The 21561-nt window shown below is 51.1% G+C and overlaps 1 protein-coding gene across 1 annotated transcript in view; it reads left to right on the plus strand.

Moving 5' to 3' along the window:
- Positions 1-680: 680 nt before the first annotated feature.
- Positions 681-21561, plus strand: part of LOC128949766 (inositol polyphosphate 4-phosphatase type II-like) — a 198326-nt gene continuing 177445 nt past the window's right edge. The window contains exon 1 of the mRNA XM_054294622.1: positions 681-702. Coding sequence (XP_054150597.1) covers positions 681-702 — 22 coding nt within the window. The remainder of the gene's footprint in view (positions 703-21561) is intronic.

Genomic DNA, 21561 nt, shown 5'->3' on the forward strand with positions numbered 1-21561 from the left:
TCTCCTTGCCAGACAGAGTGGAAAAGCTTTTTGCTAAGATGTAGACGAGAAGAGATGCTAAAGACGAAGGTACGGTGCTCTGCAGAGCTAAGCACCGCTCCCGGACCTCTTTCGGCAGAAGGCGCACACCGCAGAGCACTGTGAGCGGCAGAATCGTCTTTGCGCGAAGAAGCAGCTTCTTCGTCTCCGGGAGCCGGAGAGAGCGGCAGCTTCGCAAAGGTGATGAAACAAGCTGTACAACACTGCGATTGTGTGCGCAGCTTGCCAACTGAGAGAAAACAGTACCTGACACTCTCCTGCCTTTTCTAATCGCATGAACATTCGATTGCAAGCTGTTTTGGACAACTTTCTTTCTCTTCTTGCAAAACACTCGGCAGACCTCCGTGCAGCCTCTAGAACACGATGGGAGATGTTTTCTGTGCTGGCACAGTTTCTCCTTGCCAGACAGAGTGGAAAAGCTTTTTGCTAAGATGTAGACGAGAAGAGAGGCTAAAGACGAAGGTACGGTGCTCTGCAGAGCTAAGCACCGCTCCCGGACCTCTTTCGGCAGAAGGCGCACACCGCAGAGCTCTGTGAGCGGCAGCATCGTCTTTGCGCGAAGAAGCAGCTTCTTCGTCTCCGGGAGCCGGAGAGAGTGGCAGCTTCGCAAAGGTGATGAAACAAACTGTACAACACTGCGAATGTGGGAGCAGTTTGCCAACAGTGAGTAAACAGTACCTGACCACTCTCCTGCCTTTTCTATTCACATGAACATTCGATTGCAAGCTGTTTTGGACAACTTTCTTTCTCTTCTTGCAAAACACTCGGCAGACCTCCGTGCAGCCTCTAGAACACGATGGGAGATGATTTCTGTGCTGGCAAAGTTTCTCCTTGCCAGACAGAGTGGAAAAGCTTTTTGCTGAGATGGAGACGAGAAGAGAGGCTAAAGACGAAGGTACGGTGCTCTGCAGAGCTAAGCACCGCTCCCGGACCTCTTTCGGCAGAAGGCGCACACCGCAGAGCACTGTGAGCGGCAGCATCGTCTTTGCGCGAAGAAGCAGCTTCTTCGTCTCCGGGAGCCGGAGAGAGCGGCACCTTCGCAGAGGTGATGAAACAAGCTGTACAACACTGCGATTGTGTGCGCAGCTTGCCAACTGAGAGAAAACAGTACCTGACCACTCTCCTGCCTTTTCTATTCACATGAACATTCGATTGCAAGCTGTTTTGGACAACTTTCTTTCTCTTCTTGCAAAACACTCGGCAGACCTCCGTGCAGCCTCTAGAACACGATGGGAGATGTTTTTTGTGCTGGCACAGTTTCTCCTTGCCAGACAGAGTGGAAAAGCTTTTTGCTAAGATGTAGACGAGAAGAGAGGCTAAAAACGAAGGTACGGTGCTCTGCAGAGCTAAGCACCGCTCCCGGACCTCTTTCGACAGAAGGCGCACACCGCAGAGCACTGTGAGCGGCAGAATCGTCTTTGCACGAAGAAGCAGCTTCTTCGTCTCCGGGAGCCGGAGAGAGCGGCAGCTTCGCAAAGGTGATGAAACAAACTGTACAACACTGCGATTGTGTGCGCAGCTTGCCAACTGAGAGAAAACAGTACCTGACCACTCTCCTGCCTTTTCTATTCACATGAACATTCGATTGCAAGCTGTTTTGGACAACTTTATTTCTCTTCTTGCAAAACACTCGGCAGACCTCCGTGCAGCCTCTAGAACACAATGGGAGATGATTTCTGTGCTGGCAAAGTTTCTCCTTGCCAGACAGAGTGGAAAAGCTTTTTGCTAAGATGTAGACGAGAAGAGAGGCTAAAGACGAAGGTACGGTGCTCTGCAGAGCGAAGCACCGCTCCCGGACCTCTTTCGGCAGAAGGCGCACACCGCAGAGCACTGTGAGCGGCAGCATCGTCTTTGTGCGAAGAAGCAGCTTCTTCGTCTCCGGGAGCCGGAGAGAGCGGCAGCTTCGCAAAGGTGATGAAACAAGCTGTACAACACTGCGATTGTGTGCGCAGCTTGCCAACTGAGAGAAAACAGTACCTGACTACTCTCCTGCCTTTTCTATTCACATGAACATTCGATTGCAAGCTGTTTTGGACAACTTTATTTCATTTCTTGCAAAACACTCGGCAGACCTCCGTGCAGCCTCTAGAACACGATGGGAGATGTTTTTTGTGCTGGCACAGTTTCTCCTTGCCAGACAGAGTGGAAAAGCTTTTTGCTAAGATGTAGACGAGAAGAGAGGCTAAAAACGAAGGTACGGTGCTCTGCAGAGCTAAGCACCGCTCCCGGACCTCTTTCGGCAGAAGGCGCACACCGCAGAGCACTGTGAGCGGCAGAATCGTCTTTGCGCGAAGAAGCAGCTTCTTCGTCTCCGGGAGCCGGAGAGAGCGGCAGCTTCGCAAAGGTGATGAAACAAGCTGTACAACACTGCGATTGTGTGCGCAGCATGACAACTGAGAGAAAACAGTACCTGACCACTCTCCTGCCTTTTCTATTCACATGAACATTCGATTGCAAGCTCTTTTGGACAACTTTCTTTCATTTCTTGCAAAACACTCGGCAGACCTCCGTGCAGCCTCTAGAACACGATGGGAGATGTTTTTTGTGCTGGCACAGTTTCTCCTTGCCAGACAGAGTGGAAAAGCTTTTTGCTGAAATGTAGACGAGAAGAGATGCTAAAGACGAAGGTACGGTGCTCTGCAGAGCTAAGCACCGCTCCCGGACCTCTTTCGGCAGAAGGCGCACACCGCAGAGCACTGTGAGCGGCAGAATCGTCTTTGCGCGAAGAAGCAGCTTCTTCGTCTCCGGGAGCCGGAGAGAGCGGCAGCTTCGCAAAGGTGATGAAACAAGCTGTACAACACTGCGATTGTGTGCGCAGCTTGCCAACTGAGAGAAGACAGTACCTGACCACTCTCCTGCCTTTTCTATTCACATGAACATTCGATTGCAAGCTGTTTTGGACAACTTTCTTTCATTTCTTGCAAAACACTCGGCAGACCTCCGTGCAGCCTCTCGAAGACGATGGGAGATGTTTTTTGTGCTGGCACAGTTTCTCCTTGCCAGACAGAGTGGAAAAGCTTTTTGCTGAAATGTAGACGAGAAGAGAGTCTAAAGACGAAGGTACCGTGCTCTGCAGAGCTAAGCACAGCTCCCGGGCCTCTTTCGGCAGAAGTCGCACACCGCAGAGCACTGTGAGCGGCAGAATCGTCTTTGCGCGAAGAAGCAGCTTCTTCGTCTCCGGGAGCCGGAGAGAGCGGCAGCTTCGCAAAGGTGATGAAACAAGCTGTACAACACTGCGATTGTGTGCGCAGCTTGCCAACTGAGAGAAAACAGTACCTGACCACTGTCCTGACTTTTCTATTCACATGAACATTCGATTGCAAGCTGTTTTGGACAACTTTCTTTCATTTCTTGCAAAACACTCGGCAGACGTCCGTGCAGCCTCTAGAACACGATGGGAGATGTTTTTTGTGCTGGCACAGTTTCTCCTTGCCAGACAGAGTGGAAAAGATTTTGCTGAAATGTAGACGAGAAGAGAGGCTAAAGATGAAGGTACGGTGCTCTGCACAGCTAAGCACAGCTCCCGGACCTCTTTCGGCAGAAGTCGCACACCGCAGAGCACTGTGAGCGGCAGAATCGTCTTTGCACGAAGAAGCAGCTTCTTCGTCTCCGGGAGCCGGAGAGAGCGGCAGCTTCGCAAAGGTGATGAAACAAACTGTACAACACTCCGATTGTGGGAGCAGTTTGCCAACAGAGAGTAAACAGTACCTGACCACTCTCCTGCCTTTTCTATTCACATGAACATTCGATTGCAAGCTGTTTTGGACAACTTTATTTCTCTTCTTGCAAAACACTCGGCAGACGTCCGTGCAGCCTCTAGAACACGATGGGAGATGATTTCTGTGCTGGCAAATTTTCTCCTTGCCAGACAGAGTGGAAAAGCTTTTTGCTGAGATGGAGACGAGAAGAGAGGCTAAAGACGAAGGTACGGTGCTCTGCAGAGCTAAGCACCGCTCCCGGACCTCTTTCGGCAGAAGGCGCACACCGCAGAGCACTGTGAGCGGCAGCATCGTCTTTGCGCGAAGAAGCAGCTTCTTCGTCTCCGGGAGCTGGAGAGAGCGGCAGCTTCGCAAAGGTGATGAAACAAGCTGTACAACACTGCGATTGTGTGCGCAGCTTGCCAAGTGAGAGAAAACAGTACCTGACCACTCTCCTGCCTTTTCTATTCACATGAACATTCGATTGCAAGCTGTTTTGGACAACTTTCTTTCATTTCTTGCAAAACACTCGGCAGACCTCCGTGCAGCCTCTAGAACACGATGGGAGATGTTTTCTGTGCTGGCACAGTTTCTCCTTGCCAGACAGAGTGGAAAAGCTTTTTGCTAAGATGTAGACGAGAAGAGAGGCTAAAAACGAAGGTACGGTGCTCTGCAGAGCTAAGCACCGCTCCCGGACCTCTTTCGGCAGAAGGCGCACACCGCAGAGCACTGTGAGCGGCCGAATCGTCTTTGCGCGAAGAAGCAGCTTCTTCGTCTCCGGGAGCCGGAGAGAGCGGCAGCTTCGCAAAGGTGATGAAACAAGCTGTACAACACTGCGATTGTGTGCGCAGCTTGCCAACTGAGAGAAAACAGTACCTGACCACTGTCCTGACTTTTCTATTCACATGAACATTCGATTGCAAGCTGTTTTGGACAACTTTCTTTCATTTCTTGCAAAACACTCGGCAGACGTCCGTGCAGCCTCTAGAACACGATGGGAGATGTTTTTTGTGCTGGCACAGTTTCTCCTTGCCAGACAGAGTGGAAAAGATTTTGCTGAAATGTAGACGAGAAGAGAGGCTAAAGATGAAGGTACGGTGCTCTGCACAGCTAAGCACAGCTCCCGGACCTCTTTCGGCAGAAGTCGCACACCGCAGAGCACTGTGAGCGGCAGAATCGTCTTTGCACGAAGAAGCAGCTTCTTCGTCTCCGGGAGCCGGAGAGAGCGGCAACTTCGCAAAGGTGATGAAACAAACTGTACAACACTCCGATTGTGGGAGCAGTTTGCCAACAGAGAGTAAACAGTACCTGACAACTCTCCTGCCTTTTCTATTCACATGAACATTCGATTGCAAGCTGTTTTGGACAACTTTATTTCTCTTCTTGCAAAACACTCGGCAGACGTCCGTGCAGCCTCTAGAACACGATGGTAGATGATTTCTGTGCTGGCAAATTTTCTCCTTGCCAGACAGAGTGGAAAAGCTTTTTGCTGAGATGGAGACGAGAAGAGAGGCTAAAGACGAAGGTACGGTGCTCTGCAGAGCTAAGCACCGCTCCCGGACCTCTTTCGGCAGAAGGCGCACACCGCAGAGCACTGTGAGCGGCAGCATCGTCTTTGCGCGAAGAAGCAGCTTCTTCGTCTCCGGGAGCCGGAGAGAGCGGCAGCTTCGCAAAGGTGATGAAACAAGCTGTACAACACTGCGATTGTGTGCGCAGCTTGCCAACTGAGAGAAAACAGTACCTGACCACTCTCCTGCCTTTTCTATTCACATGAACATTCGATTGCAAGCTGTTTTGGACAACTTTCTTTCTCTTCTTGCAAAACACTCGGCAGACCTCCGTGCAGCCTCTAGAACACGATGGGAGATGTTTTTTGTGCTGGCACAGTTTCTCCTTGCCAGACAGAGTGGAAAAGCTTTTTGCTGAAATGTAGACGAGAAGAGAGTCTAAAGACGAAGGTACGGTGCTCTGCAGAGCTAAGCACAGCTCCCGGGCCTCTTTCGGCAGAAGTCGCACACCGCAGAGCACTGTGAGCGGCAGAATCGTCTTTGCGCGAAGAAGCAGCTTCTTCGTCTCCGGGAGCCGGAGAGAGCGGCAGCTTCGCAAAGGTGATGAAACAAGCTGTACAACACTGCGATTGTGGGCGCAGCTTGCCAACTGAGAGAAAACAGTACCTGACCACTGTCCTGCCTTTTCTATTCACATGAACATTCGATTGCAAGCTGTTTTGGACAACTTTCTTTCATTTCTTGCAAAACACTCGGCAGACGTCCGTGAAGCCTCTAGAACACGATGGGAGATGTTTTCTGTGCTGGCAAAGTTTCTAATTGCCAGACAGAGTGGAAAAGCTTTTTGCTGAGATGTAGACGAGAAGAGACGCTAAAGACGAAGGTACGGTGCTCTGCAGAGCTAAGCACCGCTCCCGGACCTCTTTCGGCAGAAGGCGCACACCGCAGAGCACTGTGAGCGGCAGAATCGTCTTTGCGCGAAGAAGCAGCTTCTTCGTCTCCGGGAGCCGGAGAGAGCGGCAACTTCGCAAAGGTGATGAAACAAGCTGTACAACACTGCGATTGTGTGCGCAGCTTGCCAACTGAGAGAAAACAGTACCTGACCACTCTCCTGCCTTTTCTATTCACATGAACATTCGATTGCAAGCTGTTTTGGACAACTTTCTTTCTCTTCTTGCAAAACACTCGGCAGACCTCCGTGCAGTCTCTAGAACACGATGGGAGATGTTTTCTCCGCTGGCAAAGTTTCTCCTTGCCAGACAGAGTGGAAAAGCTTTTTGCTAAGATGTAGAGGAGAAGAGAGGCTAAAGACGAAGGTACGGTGCTCTGCAGAGCTAAGCACCGCTCCCGGGCGTCTTTCGGCGGAAGGCGCACACCGCAGAGCACTGTGAGCGGCAGAATCGTCTTTGCGCGAAGAAGCAGCTTCTTCGTCTCCGGGAGCCGGAGAGAGCGGCAGCTTCGCAAAGGTGATGAAACAAGCTGTACAACACTGCGATTGTGTGCGCAGCTTGCCAACTGAGAGAAAACAGTACCTGACCACTCTCCTGCCTTTTCAATTCACATGAACATTCGATTGCAAGCTGTTTTGGACAACTTTCTTTCTCTTCTTGCAAAACACTCGGCAGACCTCCGTGCAGCCTCTAGAACACGTTGGGAGACGTTTTCTGTGCTGGCACAGTTTCTCCTTGCCAGACAGAGTGGAAAAGCTTTTTGCTAAGATGTATACGAGAAGAGAGGCTAAAGAATCAGGTACGGTGCTCTGCAGAGCTAAGCACCGCTCCCGGACCTCTTTCGGCAGAAGGCGCACACTGCAGAGCACTGTGAGCGGCAGAATCCTCTTTGCGCGAAAACGCAGCTTCTTCGTCTCCGGGAGCCGGAGAGAGCGGCAGCTTCGCAAAGGTGATGAAACAAGCTGTACAACACTGCGATTGTGTGCGCAGCTTGCCAACTGAGAGAAAACAGTACCTGACCACTCTCCTGCCTTTTCTATTCACATGAACATTCGATTGCAAGCTGTTTTGGACAACTTTCTTTCTCTTCTTGCAAAACACTCGGCAGACCTCCGTGCAGCCTCTAGAACACGATGGGAGATGTTTTCTGTGTTGGCACAGTTTCTCCTTGCCAGACAGAGTGGAAAAGCTTTTTGCTGAGATGTAGAGGAGAAGAGAGGCTAAAGACGAAGGTACGGTGCTCTGCAGAGCTAAGCACCGCTCCCGGACCTCTTTCGGCAGAAGTCGCACACCGCAGAGCACTGTGAGCGGCAGAATCGTCTTTGCGCGAAGAAGCAGCTTCTTCGTCTCCGGGAGCCGGAGAGAGCGGCAGCTTCGCAAAGGTGATGAAACAAGCTGTACAACACTGCGATTGTGTGCGCAGCTTGCCAACTGAGAGAAAACAGTACCTGACCACTCTCCTGCCTTTTCTATTCACATGAACGTTCGATTGGAAGCTGTTTTGGACAACTTTCTTTCTCTTCTTGCAAAACACTCGGCAAACATCCGTGCAGCCTCTAGAACACGATGGGAGATGTTTTCTGTGCTGGCACAGTTTCTCCTTGCCAGACAGAGTGGAAAAGCTTTTTGCTGAGATGTAGACGAGAAGAGAGGCTAAAGACGAAGGTACGGTGCTCTGCAGAGCTAAGCACTGCTCCAGGACCTCTTTCGGCAGAAGCCGCACACCGCAGAGCACTGTGAGCGGCAGAATCGTCTTTGCGCGAAGAAGCAGCTTCTTCGTCTCCGGGAGCCGGAGAGAGCGGCAGCTTCGCAAAGGTGATGAAACAAGCTGTACAACACTGCGATTGTGTGCGCAGCTTGCCAACTGAGAAAAAACAGTACCTGACACTCTCCTGCCTTTTCTAATCGCATGAACATTCGATTGCAAGCTGTTTTGGACAACTTTCTTTCTCTTCTTGCAAAACACTCGGCAGACCTCCGTGCAGCCTCTAGAACACGATGGGAGATGTTTTCTGTTCTGGCACAGTTTCTCCTTGCCAGACAGAGTGGAAAAGATTTTTGCTAAGATGTAGACTAGAAGGAAGGCTATAGAAGCAGGTATGGTTCTCTGCAGAGCTAAGCACCGCTCCCGGGCCTCTTTCGGCAGAAGGCGCACACCGCAGAGCACTGTGAGCGGCAGAATCGTCTTTGCGCGAAGAAGCAGCTTCTTCGTCTCCGGGAGCCGGAGAGAGCGGCAGCTTCGCAAAGGTGATGAAACAAGCTGTACAACACTGCGATTGTGTGCGCAGCTTGCCAACTGAGAGAAAACAGTACCTGACCACTCTCCTGCCTTTTCTATTCTCATGAACATTCGATTGCAAGCTGTTTTGGACAACTTTCTTTCATTTCTTGCAAAACACTCGGCAGACCTCCGTGCAGCCTCTCGAAGACGATGGGAGATGTTTTTTGTGCTGGCACAGTTTCTCCTTGCCAGACAGAGTGGAAAAGATTTTTGCTGAAATGTAGACGAGAAGAGAAGCTAAAGACGAAGGTACGGTGCTCTGCAGAGCTAAGCACAGCTCCCGGGCCTCTTTCGGCAGAAGGCGCACACCGCAGAGCACTGTGAGCGGCAGAATCGTCTTTGCGCGAAGAAGCAGCTTCTTCGTCTCCGGGAGCCGGAGAGAGCGGCAGCTTCGCAAAGGTGATGAAACAAGCTGTACAACACTGCGATTGTGTGCGCAGCTTGCCAACTGAGAGAAGACAGTACCTGACCACTCTCCTGCCTTTTCTATTCACATGAACATTCGATTGCAAGCTGTTTTGGACAACTTTCTTTCATTTCTTGCAAAACACTCGGCAGACCTCCGTGCAGCCTCTCGAAGACGATGGGAGATGTTTTTTGTGCTGGCACAGTTTCTCCTTGCCAGACAGAGTGGAAAAGCTTTTTGCTGAAATGTAGACGAGAAGAGAGTCTAAAGACGAAGGTACCGTGCTCTGCAGAGCTAAGCACAGCTCCCGGGCCTCTTTCGGCAGAAGTCGCACACCGCAGAGCACTGTGAGCGGCAGAATCGTCTTTGCGCGAAGAAGCAGCTTCTTCGTCTCCGGGAGCCGGAGAGAGCGGCAGCTTCGCAAAGGTGATGAAACAAGCTGTACAACACTGCGATTGTGTGCGCAGCTTGCCAACTGAGAGAAAACAGTACCTGACCACTGTCCTGACTTTTCTATTCACATGAACATTCGATTGCAAGCTGTTTTGGACAACTTTCTTTCATTTCTTGCAAAACACTCGGCAGACGTCCGTGCAGCCTCTAGAACACGATGGGAGATGTTTTTTGTGCTGGCACAGTTTCTCCTTGCCAGACAGAGTGGAAAAGATTTTGCTGAAATGTAGACGAGAAGAGAGGCTAAAGATGAAGGTACGGTGCTCTGCACAGCTAAGCACAGCTCCCGGACCTCTTTCGGCAGAAGTCGCACACCGCAGAGCACTGTGAGCGGCAGAATCGTCTTTGCACGAAGAAGCAGCTTCTTCGTCTCCGGGAGCCGGAGAGAGCGGCAGCTTCGCAAAGGTGATGAAACAAACTGTACAACACTCCGATTGTGGGAGCAGTTTGCCAACAGAGAGTAAACAGTACCTGACCACTCTCCTGCCTTTTCTATTCACATGAACATTCGATTGCAAGCTGTTTTGGACAACTTTATTTCTCTTCTTGCAAAACACTCGGCAGACGTCCGTGCAGCCTCTAGAACACGATGGGAGATGATTTCTGTGCTGGCAAATTTTCTCCTTGCCAGACAGAGTGGAAAAGCTTTTTGCTGAGATGGAGACGAGAAGAGAGGCTAAAGACGAAGGTACGGTGCTCTGCAGAGCTAAGCACCGCTCCCGGACCTCTTTCGGCAGAAGGCGCACACCGCAGAGCACTGTGAGCGGCAGCATCGTCTTTGCGCGAAGAAGCAGCTTCTTCGTCTCCGGGAGCTGGAGAGAGCGGCAGCTTCGCAAAGGTGATGAAACAAGCTGTACAACACTGCGATTGTGTGCGCAGCTTGCCAAGTGAGAGAAAACAGTACCTGACCACTCTCCTGCCTTTTCTATTCACATGAACATTCGATTGCAAGCTGTTTTGGACAACTTTCTTTCATTTCTTGCAAAACACTCGGCAGACCTCCGTGCAGCCTCTAGAACACGATGGGAGATGTTTTCTGTGCTGGCACAGTTTCTCCTTGCCAGACAGAGTGGAAAAGCTTTTTGCTAAGATGTAGACGAGAAGAGAGGCTAAAAACGAAGGTACGGTGCTCTGCAGAGCTAAGCACCGCTCCCGGACCTCTTTCGGCAGAAGGCGCACACCGCAGAGCACTGTGAGCGGCCGAATCGTCTTTGCGCGAAGAAGCAGCTTCTTCGTCTCCGGGAGCCGGAGAGAGCGGCAGCTTCGCAAAGGTGATGAAACAAGCTGTACAACACTGCGATTGTGTGCGCAGCTTGCCAACTGAGAGAAAACAGTACCTGACCACTGTCCTGACTTTTCTATTCACATGAACATTCGATTGCAAGCTGTTTTGGACAACTTTCTTTCATTTCTTGCAAAACACTCGGCAGACGTCCGTGCAGCCTCTAGAACACGATGGGAGATGTTTTTTGTGCTGGCACAGTTTCTCCTTGCCAGACAGAGTGGAAAAGATTTTGCTGAAATGTAGACGAGAAGAGAGGCTAAAGATGAAGGTACGGTGCTCTGCACAGCTAAGCACAGCTCCCGGACCTCTTTCGGCAGAAGTCGCACACCGCAGAGCACTGTGAGCGGCAGAATCGTCTTTGCACGAAGAAGCAGCTTCTTCGTCTCCGGGAGCCGGAGAGAGCGGCAACTTCGCAAAGGTGATGAAACAAACTGTACAACACTCCGATTGTGGGAGCAGTTTGCCAACAGAGAGTAAACAGTACCTGACAACTCTCCTGCCTTTTCTATTCACATGAACATTCGATTGCAAGCTGTTTTGGACAACTTTATTTCTCTTCTTGCAAAACACTCGGCAGACGTCCGTGCAGCCTCTAGAACACGATGGTAGATGATTTCTGTGCTGGCAAATTTTCTCCTTGCCAGACAGAGTGGAAAAGCTTTTTGCTGAGATGGAGACGAGAAGAGAGGCTAAAGACGAAGGTACGGTGCTCTGCAGAGCTAAGCACCGCTCCCGGACCTCTTTCGGCAGAAGGCGCACACCGCAGAGCACTGTGAGCGGCAGCATCGTCTTTGCGCGAAGAAGCAGCTTCTTCGTCTCCGGGAGCCGGAGAGAGCGGCAGCTTCGCAAAGGTGATGAAACAAGCTGTACAACACTGCGATTGTGTGCGCAGCTTGCCAACTGAGAGAAAACAGTACCTGACCACTCTCCTGCCTTTTCTATTCACATGAACATTCGATTGCAAGCTGTTTTGGACAACTTTCTTTCTCTTCTTGCAAAACACTCGGCAGACCTCCGTGCAGCCTCTAGAACACGATGGGAGATGTTTTTTGTGCTGGCACAGTTTCTCCTTGCCAGACAGAGTGGAAAAGCTTTTTGCTGAAATGTAGACGAGAAGAGAGTCTAAAGACGAAGGTTTCGGTGCTCTGCAGAGCTAAGCACAGCTCCCGGGCCTCTTTCGGCAGAAGTCGCACACCGCAGAGCACTGTGAGCGGCAGAATCGTCTTTGCGCGAAGAAGCAGCTTCTTCGTCTCCGGGAGCCGGAGAGAGCGGCAGCTTCGCAAAGGTGATGAAACAAGCTGTACAACACTGCGATTGTGGGCGCAGCTTGCCAACTGAGAGAAAACAGTACCTGACCACTGTCCTGCCTTTTCTATTCACATGAACATTCGATTGCAAGCTGTTTTGGACAACTTTCTTTCATTTCTTGCAAAACACTCGGCAGACGTCCGTGAAGCCTCTAGAACACGATGGGAGATGTTTTCTGTGCTGGCAAAGTTTCTAATTGCCAGACAGAGTGGAAAAGCTTTTTGCTGAGATGTAGACGAGAAGAGACGCTAAAGACGAAGGTACGGTGCTCTGCAGAGCTAAGCACCGCTCCCGGACCTCTTTCGGCAGAAGGCGCACACCGCAGAGCACTGTGAGCGGCAGAATCGTCTTTGCGCGAAGAAGCAGCTTCTTCGTCTCCGGGAGCCGGAGAGAGCGGCAACTTCGCAAAGGTGATGAAACAAGCTGTACAACACTGCGATTGTGTGCGCAGCTTGCCAACTGAGAGAAAACAGTACCTGACCACTCTCCTGCCTTTTCTATTCACATGAACATTCGATTGCAAGCTGTTTTGGACAACTTTCTTTCTCTTCTTGCAAAACACTCGGCAGACCTCCGTGCAGTCTCTAGAACACGATGGGAGATGTTTTCTCCGCTGGCAAAGTTTCTCCTTGCCAGACAGAGTGGAAAAGCTTTTTGCTAAGATGTAGAGGAGAAGAGAGGCTAAAGACGAAGGTACGGTGCTCTGCAGAGCTAAGCACCGCTCCCGGGCGTCTTTCGGCGGAAGGCGCACACCGCAGAGCACTGTGAGCGGCAGAATCGTCTTTGCGCGAAGAAGCAGCTTCTTCGTCTCCGGGAGCCGGAGAGAGCGGCAGCTTCGCAAAGGTGATGAAACAAGCTGTACAACACTGCGATTGTGTGCGCAGCTTGCCAACTGAGAGAAAACAGTACCTGACCACTCTCCTGCCTTTTCAATTCACATGAACATTCGATTGCAAGCTGTTTTGGACAACTTTCTTTCTCTTCTTGCAAAACACTCGGCAGACCTCCGTGCAGCCTCTAGAACACGTTGGGAGACGTTTTCTGTGCTGGCACAGTTTCTCCTTGCCAGACAGAGTGGAAAAGCTTTTTGCTAAGATGTATACGAGAAGAGAGGCTAAAGAATCAGGTACGGTGCTCTGCAGAGCTAAGCACCGCTCCCGGACCTCTTTCGGCAGAAGGCGCACACTGCAGAGCACTGTGAGCGGCAGAATCCTCTTTGCGCGAAAACGCAGCTTCTTCGTCTCCGGGAGCCGGAGAGAGCGGCAGCTTCGCAAAGGTGATGAAACAAGCTGTACAACACTGCGATTGTGTGCGCAGCTTGCCAACTGAGAGAAAACAGTACCTGACCACTCTCCTGCCTTTTCTATTCACATGAACATTCGATTGCAAGCTGTTTTGGACAACTTTCTTTCTCTTCTTGCAAAACACTCGGCAGACCTCCGTGCAGCCTCTAGAACACGATGGGAGATGTTTTCTGTGTTGGCACAGTTTCTCCTTGCCAGACAGAGTGGAAAAGCTTTTTGCTGAGATGTAGAGGAGAAGAGAGGCTAAAGACGAAGGTACGGTGCTCTGCAGAGCTAAGCACCGCTCCCGGACCTCTTTCGGCAGAAGTCGCACACCGCAGAGCACTGTGAGCGGCAGAATCGTCTTTGCGCGAAGAAGCAGCTTCTTCGTCTCCGGGAGCCGGAGAGAGCGGCAGCTTCGCAAAGGTGATGAAACAAGCTGTACAACACTGCGATTGTGTGCGCAGCTTGCCAACTGAGAGAAAACAGTACCTGACCACTCTCCTGCCTTTTCTATTCACATGAACGTTCGATTGGAAGCTGTTTTGGACAACTTTCTTTCTCTTCTTGCAAAACACTCGGCAAACATCCGTGCAGCCTCTAGAACACGATGGGAGATGTTTTCTGTGCTGGCACAGTTTCTCCTTGCCAGACAGAGTGGAAAAGCTTTTTGCTGAGATGTAGACGAGAAGAGAGGCTAAAGACGAAGGTACGGTGCTCTGCAGAGCTAAGCACTGCTCCAGGACCTCTTTCGGCAGAAGCCGCACACCGCAGAGCACTGTGAGCGGCAGAATCGTCTTTGCGCGAAGAAGCAGCTTCTTCGTCTCCGGGAGCCGGAGAGAGCGGCAGCTTCGCAAAGGTGATGAAACAAGCTGTACAACACTGCGATTGTGTGCGCAGCTTGCCAACTGAGAAAAAACAGTACCTGACACTCTCCTGCCTTTTCTAATCGCATGAACATTCGATTGCAAGCTGTTTTGGACAACTTTCTTTCTCTTCTTGCAAAACACTCGGCAGACCTCCGTGCAGCCTCTAGAACACGATGGGAGATGTTTTCTGTTCTGGCACAGTTTCTCCTTGCCAGACAGAGTGGAAAAGATTTTTGCTAAGATGTAGACTAGAAGGAAGGCTATAGAAGCAGGTATGGTTCTCTGCAGAGCTAAGCACCGCTCCCGGGCCTCTTTCGGCAGAAGGCGCACACCGCAGAGCACTGTGAGCGGCAGAATCGTCTTTGCGCGAAGAAGCAGCTTCTTCGTCTCCGGGAGCCGGAGAGAGCGGCAGCTTCGCAAAGGTGATGAAACAAGCTGTACAACACTGCGATTGTGTGCGCAGCTTGCCAACTGAGAGAAAACAGTACCTGACCACTCTCCTGCCTTTTCTATTCTCATGAACATTCGATTGCAAGCTGTTTTGGACAACTTTCTTTCATTTCTTGCAAAACACTCGGCAGACCTCCGTGCAGCCTCTCGAAGACGATGGGAGATGTTTTTTGTGCTGGCACAGTTTCTCCTTGCCAGACAGAGTGGAAAAGATTTTTGCTGAAATGTAGACGAGAAGAGAAGCTAAAGACGAAGGTACGGTGCTCTGCAGAGCTAAGCACAGCTCCCGGGCCTCTTTCGGCAGAAGGCGCACACCGCAGAGCACTGTGAGCGGCAGAATCGTCTTTGCGCGAAGAAGCAGCTTCTTCGTCTCCGGGAGCCGGAGAGAGCGGCAGCTTCGCAAAGGTGATGAAACAAGCTGTACAACACTGCGATTGTGTGCGCAGCTTGCCAACTGAGAGAAAACAGTACCTGACCACTCTCCTGCCTTTTCTATTCACATGAACATTCGATTGCAAGCTGTTTTGGACAACTTTCTTTCTCTTCTTGCAAAACACTCGGCAGACGTCCGTGCAGCCTCTAGAACACGATGGGAGATGTTTTCTGTGCTGGCAAAGATTCTCCTTGCCAGACAGAGTGGAAAAGCTTTTTGCTGAGATATAGACGAGAAGAGAGGCTAAAGACAAAGGTACGGTGCTCTGCAGAGATAAGCACCGCTCCCGGACCTCTTTCGGCAGAAGGCGCACACCGCAGAGCACTGTGAGCGGCAGAATCGTCTTTGCGCGAAGAAGCAGCTTCTTCGTCTCCGGGAGCCGGAGAGAGCGGCAACTTCGCAAAGGTGATGAAACAAGCTGTACAACACTGCGATTGTGTGCGCAGCTTGCCAACTGAGAGAAAACAGTACCTGACCACTCTCCTGCCTTTTCTATTCACATGAACATTCGATTGCAAGCTGTTTTGGACAACTTTCTTTCTCTTCTTGCAAAACACTCGGCAGACCTCCGTGCAGCCTCTAGAACACGATGGGAGATGTTTTCTGTGCTGGCACAGTTTCTCCTTGCCAGACAGAGTGGAAAAGCTTTTTGCTAAGATGTAGACGAGAAGAGAGGCTAAAGACGAAGGTACGGTGCTCTGCAGAGCTAAGCACCGCTCCCGGACCTCTTTCGGCAGAAGGCGCACACCGCAGAGCACTGTGAGCGGCAGAATCGTCTTTGCGCGAAGAAGCAGCTTCTTCGTCTCCGGGAGCCGGAGAGAGCGGCAGCTTCGCAAAGGTGATGAAACAAGCTGTACAACACTGCGATTGTGTGCGCAGCTTGCCAACTGATAGAAAACAGTACCTGACCACTCTCCTGCCTTTTCTATTCACATGAACATTCGATTGCAAGCTGTTTTGGACAACTTTCTTTCTCTTCTTGCAAAACACTCGGCAGACCTCCGTGCAGCCTCTAGAACACGATGGGAGATGTTTTTTGTGCTGGCACAGTTTCTCCTTGCCAGACAGAGTGGAAAAGCTTTTTGCTAAGATGTAGAGGAGTAGAGAGGCTAAAAACGAAGGTACGGTGCTCTGCAGAGCTAAGCACCGCTCCCGGGTCTCTTTCGGCAGAAGACGCACACCGCAGAGCACTGTGAGCGGCAGAATCCTCTTTGCGCGAAAACGCAGCTTTTTCGTCTCCGGGAGCCGGAGAGAGCGGCAACTTCGCAAAGGTGATGAAACAAGCTGTACAACACTGCGATTGTGTGCGCAGCTTGCCAACTGAGAGAAAACAGTACCTGACCACTCTCCTGCGTTTTCTATACACATGAACATTCGATTGCAAGCTGTTTTGGACAACTTTCTTTCTCTTCTTGCAAAACACTCGGCAGACCTCCGTGCAGCCTCTAGAACACGATGGGAGATGTTTTCTGTGCTGGCACAGTTTCTCCTTGCCAGACAGAGTGGAAAAGCTTTTTGCTAAGATGTAGACGAGAAGAGAGGCTAAAGACGAAGGTACGGTGCTCTGCAGAGCTAAGCACAGCTCCCGGACCTCTTTCGGCAGAAGTCGCACACCGCAGAGCACTGTGAGCGGCAGAATCGTCTTTGCGCGAAGAAGCAGCTTCTTCGTCTCCGGGAGCCGGAGAGAGCGGCAACTTCGCAAAGGTGATGAAACAAGCTGTACAACACTGCGATTGTGTGCGCAGCATGACAACTGAGAGAAAACAGTACCTGACCACTCTCCTGCCTTTTCTATTCACTTGAACATTCGATTGGAAGCTGTTTTGGACAACTTTCTTTCTCTTCCTACAAAACACTCGGCAGGCCTCCTTGCAGCCTCTAGAACACGATGGGAGATGTTTTTTGTGCTGGCACAGTTTCTACTTGCCAGGCACAGTGGAAAAGCTTTTTGCTAAGATGTAGACGAGAAGAGATGCTAAAGACGAAGGTACGGTGCTCTGCAGAGCTAAGCACCGCTCCCGGGCCTCTTTCGGCAGAAGGCGCACACCGCAGAGCACTGTGAGTCGCAGAATCGTCTTTGCGCGAAGAAGCAGCTTCTTCGTCTCCGGGAGCCGGAGAGAGAGGCAGCTTCGCAAAGGTGATGAAACAAGCTGTACAACACTGCGATTGTGTGCGCAGCTTGCCAACTGAGAGAAAACAGTACCTGACCACTCTCCTGCCTTTTCTATTCACATGAACATTCGATTGCAAGCTGTTTTGGACAACTTTCTTTCTCTTCTTGCAAAACACTCGGCAGGCCTCCGTGCAGCCTCTAGAACACGATGGGAGATGTTTTCTGTGCTAGCACAGTTTCTCCTTGCCAGACAGAGTGGAAAAGCTTTTTGCTAAGATGTAGACGAGAAGAGAGGCTAAAGACGAAGGTACGGTGCTCTGCAGAGCTAAGCACCGCTCCCGGGCCTCTTTCGGCAGAAGGCGCACACCGCAGAGCACTGTGAGCGGCAGAATGGTCTTTGCGCGAAGAAGCAGCTTCTTCATCTCCGGGAGCCGGAGAGAGCGGCAGCTTCGCAAAGGTGATGAAACAAGCTGTACAACACTGCGATTGTGTGCGCAGCTTGCCAACTGAGAGAAAACAGTACCTGACCACTCTCCTGCCTTTTCTATTCACATGAACATTCGATTGCAAGCTGTTTTGGACAACTTTCTTTCTCTTCTTGCAAAACACTCGGCAGACCTCCGTGCAGCTTCTAGAACACGATGGGAGACGTTTTCTCTGCTGGCAGAGTTTCTCCTTGCCAGACAGAGTGGAAAAGCTTTTTGCTGAGATGTAGACGAGAAGAGAGGCTAAAGACGAAGGTACGGTGCTCTGCAGAGCTAAGCACCGCTCCCGGACCTCTTTCGGCAGAAGGCGCACACCGCAGAGCACTGTGAGCGGCAGCATCGTCTTTGCCTGAAGAAGCAGCTTCTTCGTCTCCGGGAGCCGGAGAGAGCGGCAGCTTCGCAAAGGTGATGAAACAAGCTGTACAACACTGCGATTGTGTGCGCAGCTTGCCAACTGAGAGAAAACAGTACCTGACACTCTCCTGCCTTTTCTAATCGCATGAACATTCGATTGCAAGCTGTTTTGGACAACTTTCTTTCTCTTCTTGCAAAACACTCGGCAGACCTCCGTGCAGCCTCTAGAACACGATGGGAGATGTTTTCTGTGCTAGCACATTTTCTCCTTGCCAGACAGAGTGGAAAAGCTTTTTGCTAAGATGTAGACGAGAAGAGAGGCTAAAGAAGCAGGTATGGTGCTCTGCAGAGCTAAGCACAGCTCCCGGGCCTCTTTCGGCAGAAGGCGCACACCGCAGAGCACTGTGAGCGGCAGAATCGTCTTTGCGCGAAGAAGCAGCTTCTTCGTCTCCGGGAGCCGGAGAGAGCGGCAACTTCGCAAAGGTGATGAAACAAGCTGTACAACACTGCGATTGTGTGCGCAGCTTGCCAAGTGAGAGAAAACAGTACCTGACCACTCTCCTGCCTTTTCTATTCACATGAACATTCGATTGCAAGCTGTTTTGGACAACTTTCTTTCTCTTCTTGCAAAACACTCGGCAGACCTCCGTGCAGCCTCTAGAACACGATGGGAGATGTTTTTTGTGCTGGCACAGTTTCTCCTTGCCAGACAGAGTGGAAAAGCTTTTTGCTGAAATGTAGACGAGAAGAGAGGCTAAAGACGAAGGTACGGTGCTCTGCAGAGCTAAGCACCGCTCCCGGACCTCTTTCGGCAGAAGTCGCACACCGCAGAGCACTGTGAGCGGCAGAATCGTCTTTGCGCGAAGAAGCAGCTTCTTCGTCTCCGGGAGCAGGAGAGAGCGGCAGCTTCGCAAAGGTGATGAAACAAGCTGCACAACACTGAGATTGTGGGCGCAGCTTGCCAACTGAGAGTAAACAGTACGTGACCACTCTCCTGCCTTTTCTATTCACATGAACATTCGATTGCAAGCTGTTTTGGACAACTTTCTTTCTCTTCTTGCAAAACATTCGGCAGACCTCCGTGCAGCTTCTAGAACACGATGGGAGATGTTTTCTGTGCTGGCAAAGTTTCTCCTTGCCAGACAGAGTGGAAAAGCTTTTTGCTAAGATGTAGACGAGAAGAGAGGCTAAAGATGAATCTACGGTGCTCTGCAGAGCTAAGCACCGCTCCCGGGCCTCTTTCGGCAGAAGCCGTACACCGCAGAGCACGGTGAGCGGCAGAATCCTCCTTGCACGAAGAAGCAGCTTCTTCGTCTCCGGGAGCCGGAGAGAGCGGCAACTTCGCAAAGGTGATGAAACAAGCTGTACAACACTGCGATTGTGTGCTCAGCATGACAACTGAGAGAAAACAGTACCTGACCACTCTCCTGCCTTTTCTATTCACTTGAACATTCGATTGGAAGCTGTTTTGGACAACTTTCTTTCTCTTCCTACAAAACACTCGGCAGGCCTCCGTGCAGCCTCTAGAACACGATGGGAGATTTTATTTGTGCTGGCACAGTTTCTCCTTGCCAGACAGAGTGGAAAAGCTTTTTGCTAAGATGTAGACGAGAAGAGAGGCTAAAGACAAAGGTACGGTGCTCTGCAGAGCTAAGCACCGCTCCCGGGCCTCTTTCGGCAGAAGGCGCACACCGCAGAGCACTGTGAGCGGCAGAATCGTCTTTGCGCGAAGAAGCAGCTTCTTCGTCTCCGGGAGCCGGAGAGAGCGTCAGCTTCGCAAAGGTGATGAAACAAGCTGTACAACACTGCGATTGTGTACGCAGCTTGCCAACTGAGAGAAAACAGTACCTGACACTCTCCTGCCTTTTCTAATCGCATGAACATTCGATTGCAAGCTGTTTTGGACAACTTTCTTTCTCTTCTTGCAAAACACTCGGCAGACCTCCGTGCAGCCTCTAGAACACGATGGGAGATGTTTTCTGTGCTGGCACAGTTTCTCCTTGCCAGACAGAGTGGAAAAGCTTTTTGCTAAGATGTAGACGAGAAGAGAGGCTAAAGAACAGGTATGGTGCTCTGCAGAGCTAAGCACCGCTCCCGGGCCTCTTTCGGCAGAAGGCGCACACCGCAGAGCACTGTGAGCGGCAGAATCGTCTTTGCGCGAAGAAGCAGCTTCTTCGTCTCCGGGAGCCGGAGAGAGCGGCAACTTCGCAAAGGTGATGAAACAAGCTGTACAACACTGCGATTGTGTGCGCAGCTTGCCAACTGAGAGAAAACAGTACCTGACACTCTGCTGCCTTTTCTATTCACATGAACATTCGATTGCAAGCTGTTTTGGACAACTTTCTTTCATTTCTTGCAAAACACTCGGCAGACCTCCGTGCAGCCTCTAGAACATGATGGGAGATGTTTTTTGTGCTGGCACAGTTTCTCCTTGCCAGACAGAGTGGAAAAGCTTTTTGCTGAAATGTAGACGAGAAGAGAGGCTAAAGACGAAGGTACGGTGCTCTGCAGAGCTAAGCACAGCTCCCGGACCTCTTTCGGCAGAAGTCGCACACCGCAGAGCACTGTGAGCGGCAGAATCGTCTTTGCGCGAAGAAGCAGCTTCTTCGTCTCCGGGAGCCGGAGAGAGCGGCAGCTTCGCAAAGGTGATGAAACAAGCTGCACAACACTGAGATTGTGGGCGCACCTTGCCAACTGAGAGTAAACAGTACGTGACCACTCTCCTGCCTTTTCTATTCACATGAACATTCGATTGCAAGCTGTTTTGGACAACTTTCTTTCTCTTCTTGCAAAACACTCGGCAGACCTCCGTGCAGCTTCTAGAACACGATGGGAGATGTTTTCTGTGCTGGCAAAGTTTCTCCTTGCCAGACAGAGTGGAAAAGCTTTTTGCTAAGATGTAGATGAGAAGAGAGGCTAAAGACGAAGGTACGGTGCTCTGCAGAGCTAAGCACCGCTCCCGGACCTCTTTCGGCAGAAGCCGTACACCGCAGAGCACGGTGAGCGGCAGAATCCTCCTTGCACGAAGAAGCAGCTTCTTCGTCTCCGGGTGCCGGAGAGAGCGGCAACTTCGCAAAGGTGATGAAACAAGCTGTACAACACTGCGATTGTGTGCGCAGCATGACAACCGAGAGAAAACAGTACCTGACCACTCTCCTGCCTTTTCTATTCACTTGAACATTCGATTGGAAGCTGTTTTGGACAACTTTCTTTCTCTTCCTACAAAACACTCGGCGGGCCTCCGTGCAGCCTCTAGAACACGATGGGAGATGTTTTTTGTGCTGGCACAGTTTCTCCTTGCCAGACAGAGTGGAAAAGCTTTTTGCTAAAATGTAGACGAGAAGAGAGGCTAAAGACGAAGGTACGGTGCTCTGCAGAGCTAAGCACCGCTCCCGGGCCTCTTTCGGCAGAAGGCGCACACCGCAGACCACTGTGAGTCGCAGAATCGTCTTTGCGCGAAGAAGCAGCTTCTTCGTCTCCGGGAGCCGGAGAGAGAGGCAGCTTCGCAAAGGTGATGAAACAAGCTGTACAACACTGCGATTGTGTGCGCAGCTTGCCAACTGAGAGAAAACAGTACCTGACCACTCTCCTGCCTTTTCTATTCACATGAACATTCGATTGCAAGCTGTTTTGGACAACTTTCTTT

Source organism: Melozone crissalis, unplaced genomic scaffold (assembly GCF_028551555.1).
Source record: "Melozone crissalis strain CALT ecotype California unplaced genomic scaffold, PUWL_Pcris_2 ptg000287l_1, whole genome shotgun sequence".
NCBI lineage: Eukaryota > Metazoa > Chordata > Aves > Passeriformes > Passerellidae > Melozone > Melozone crissalis.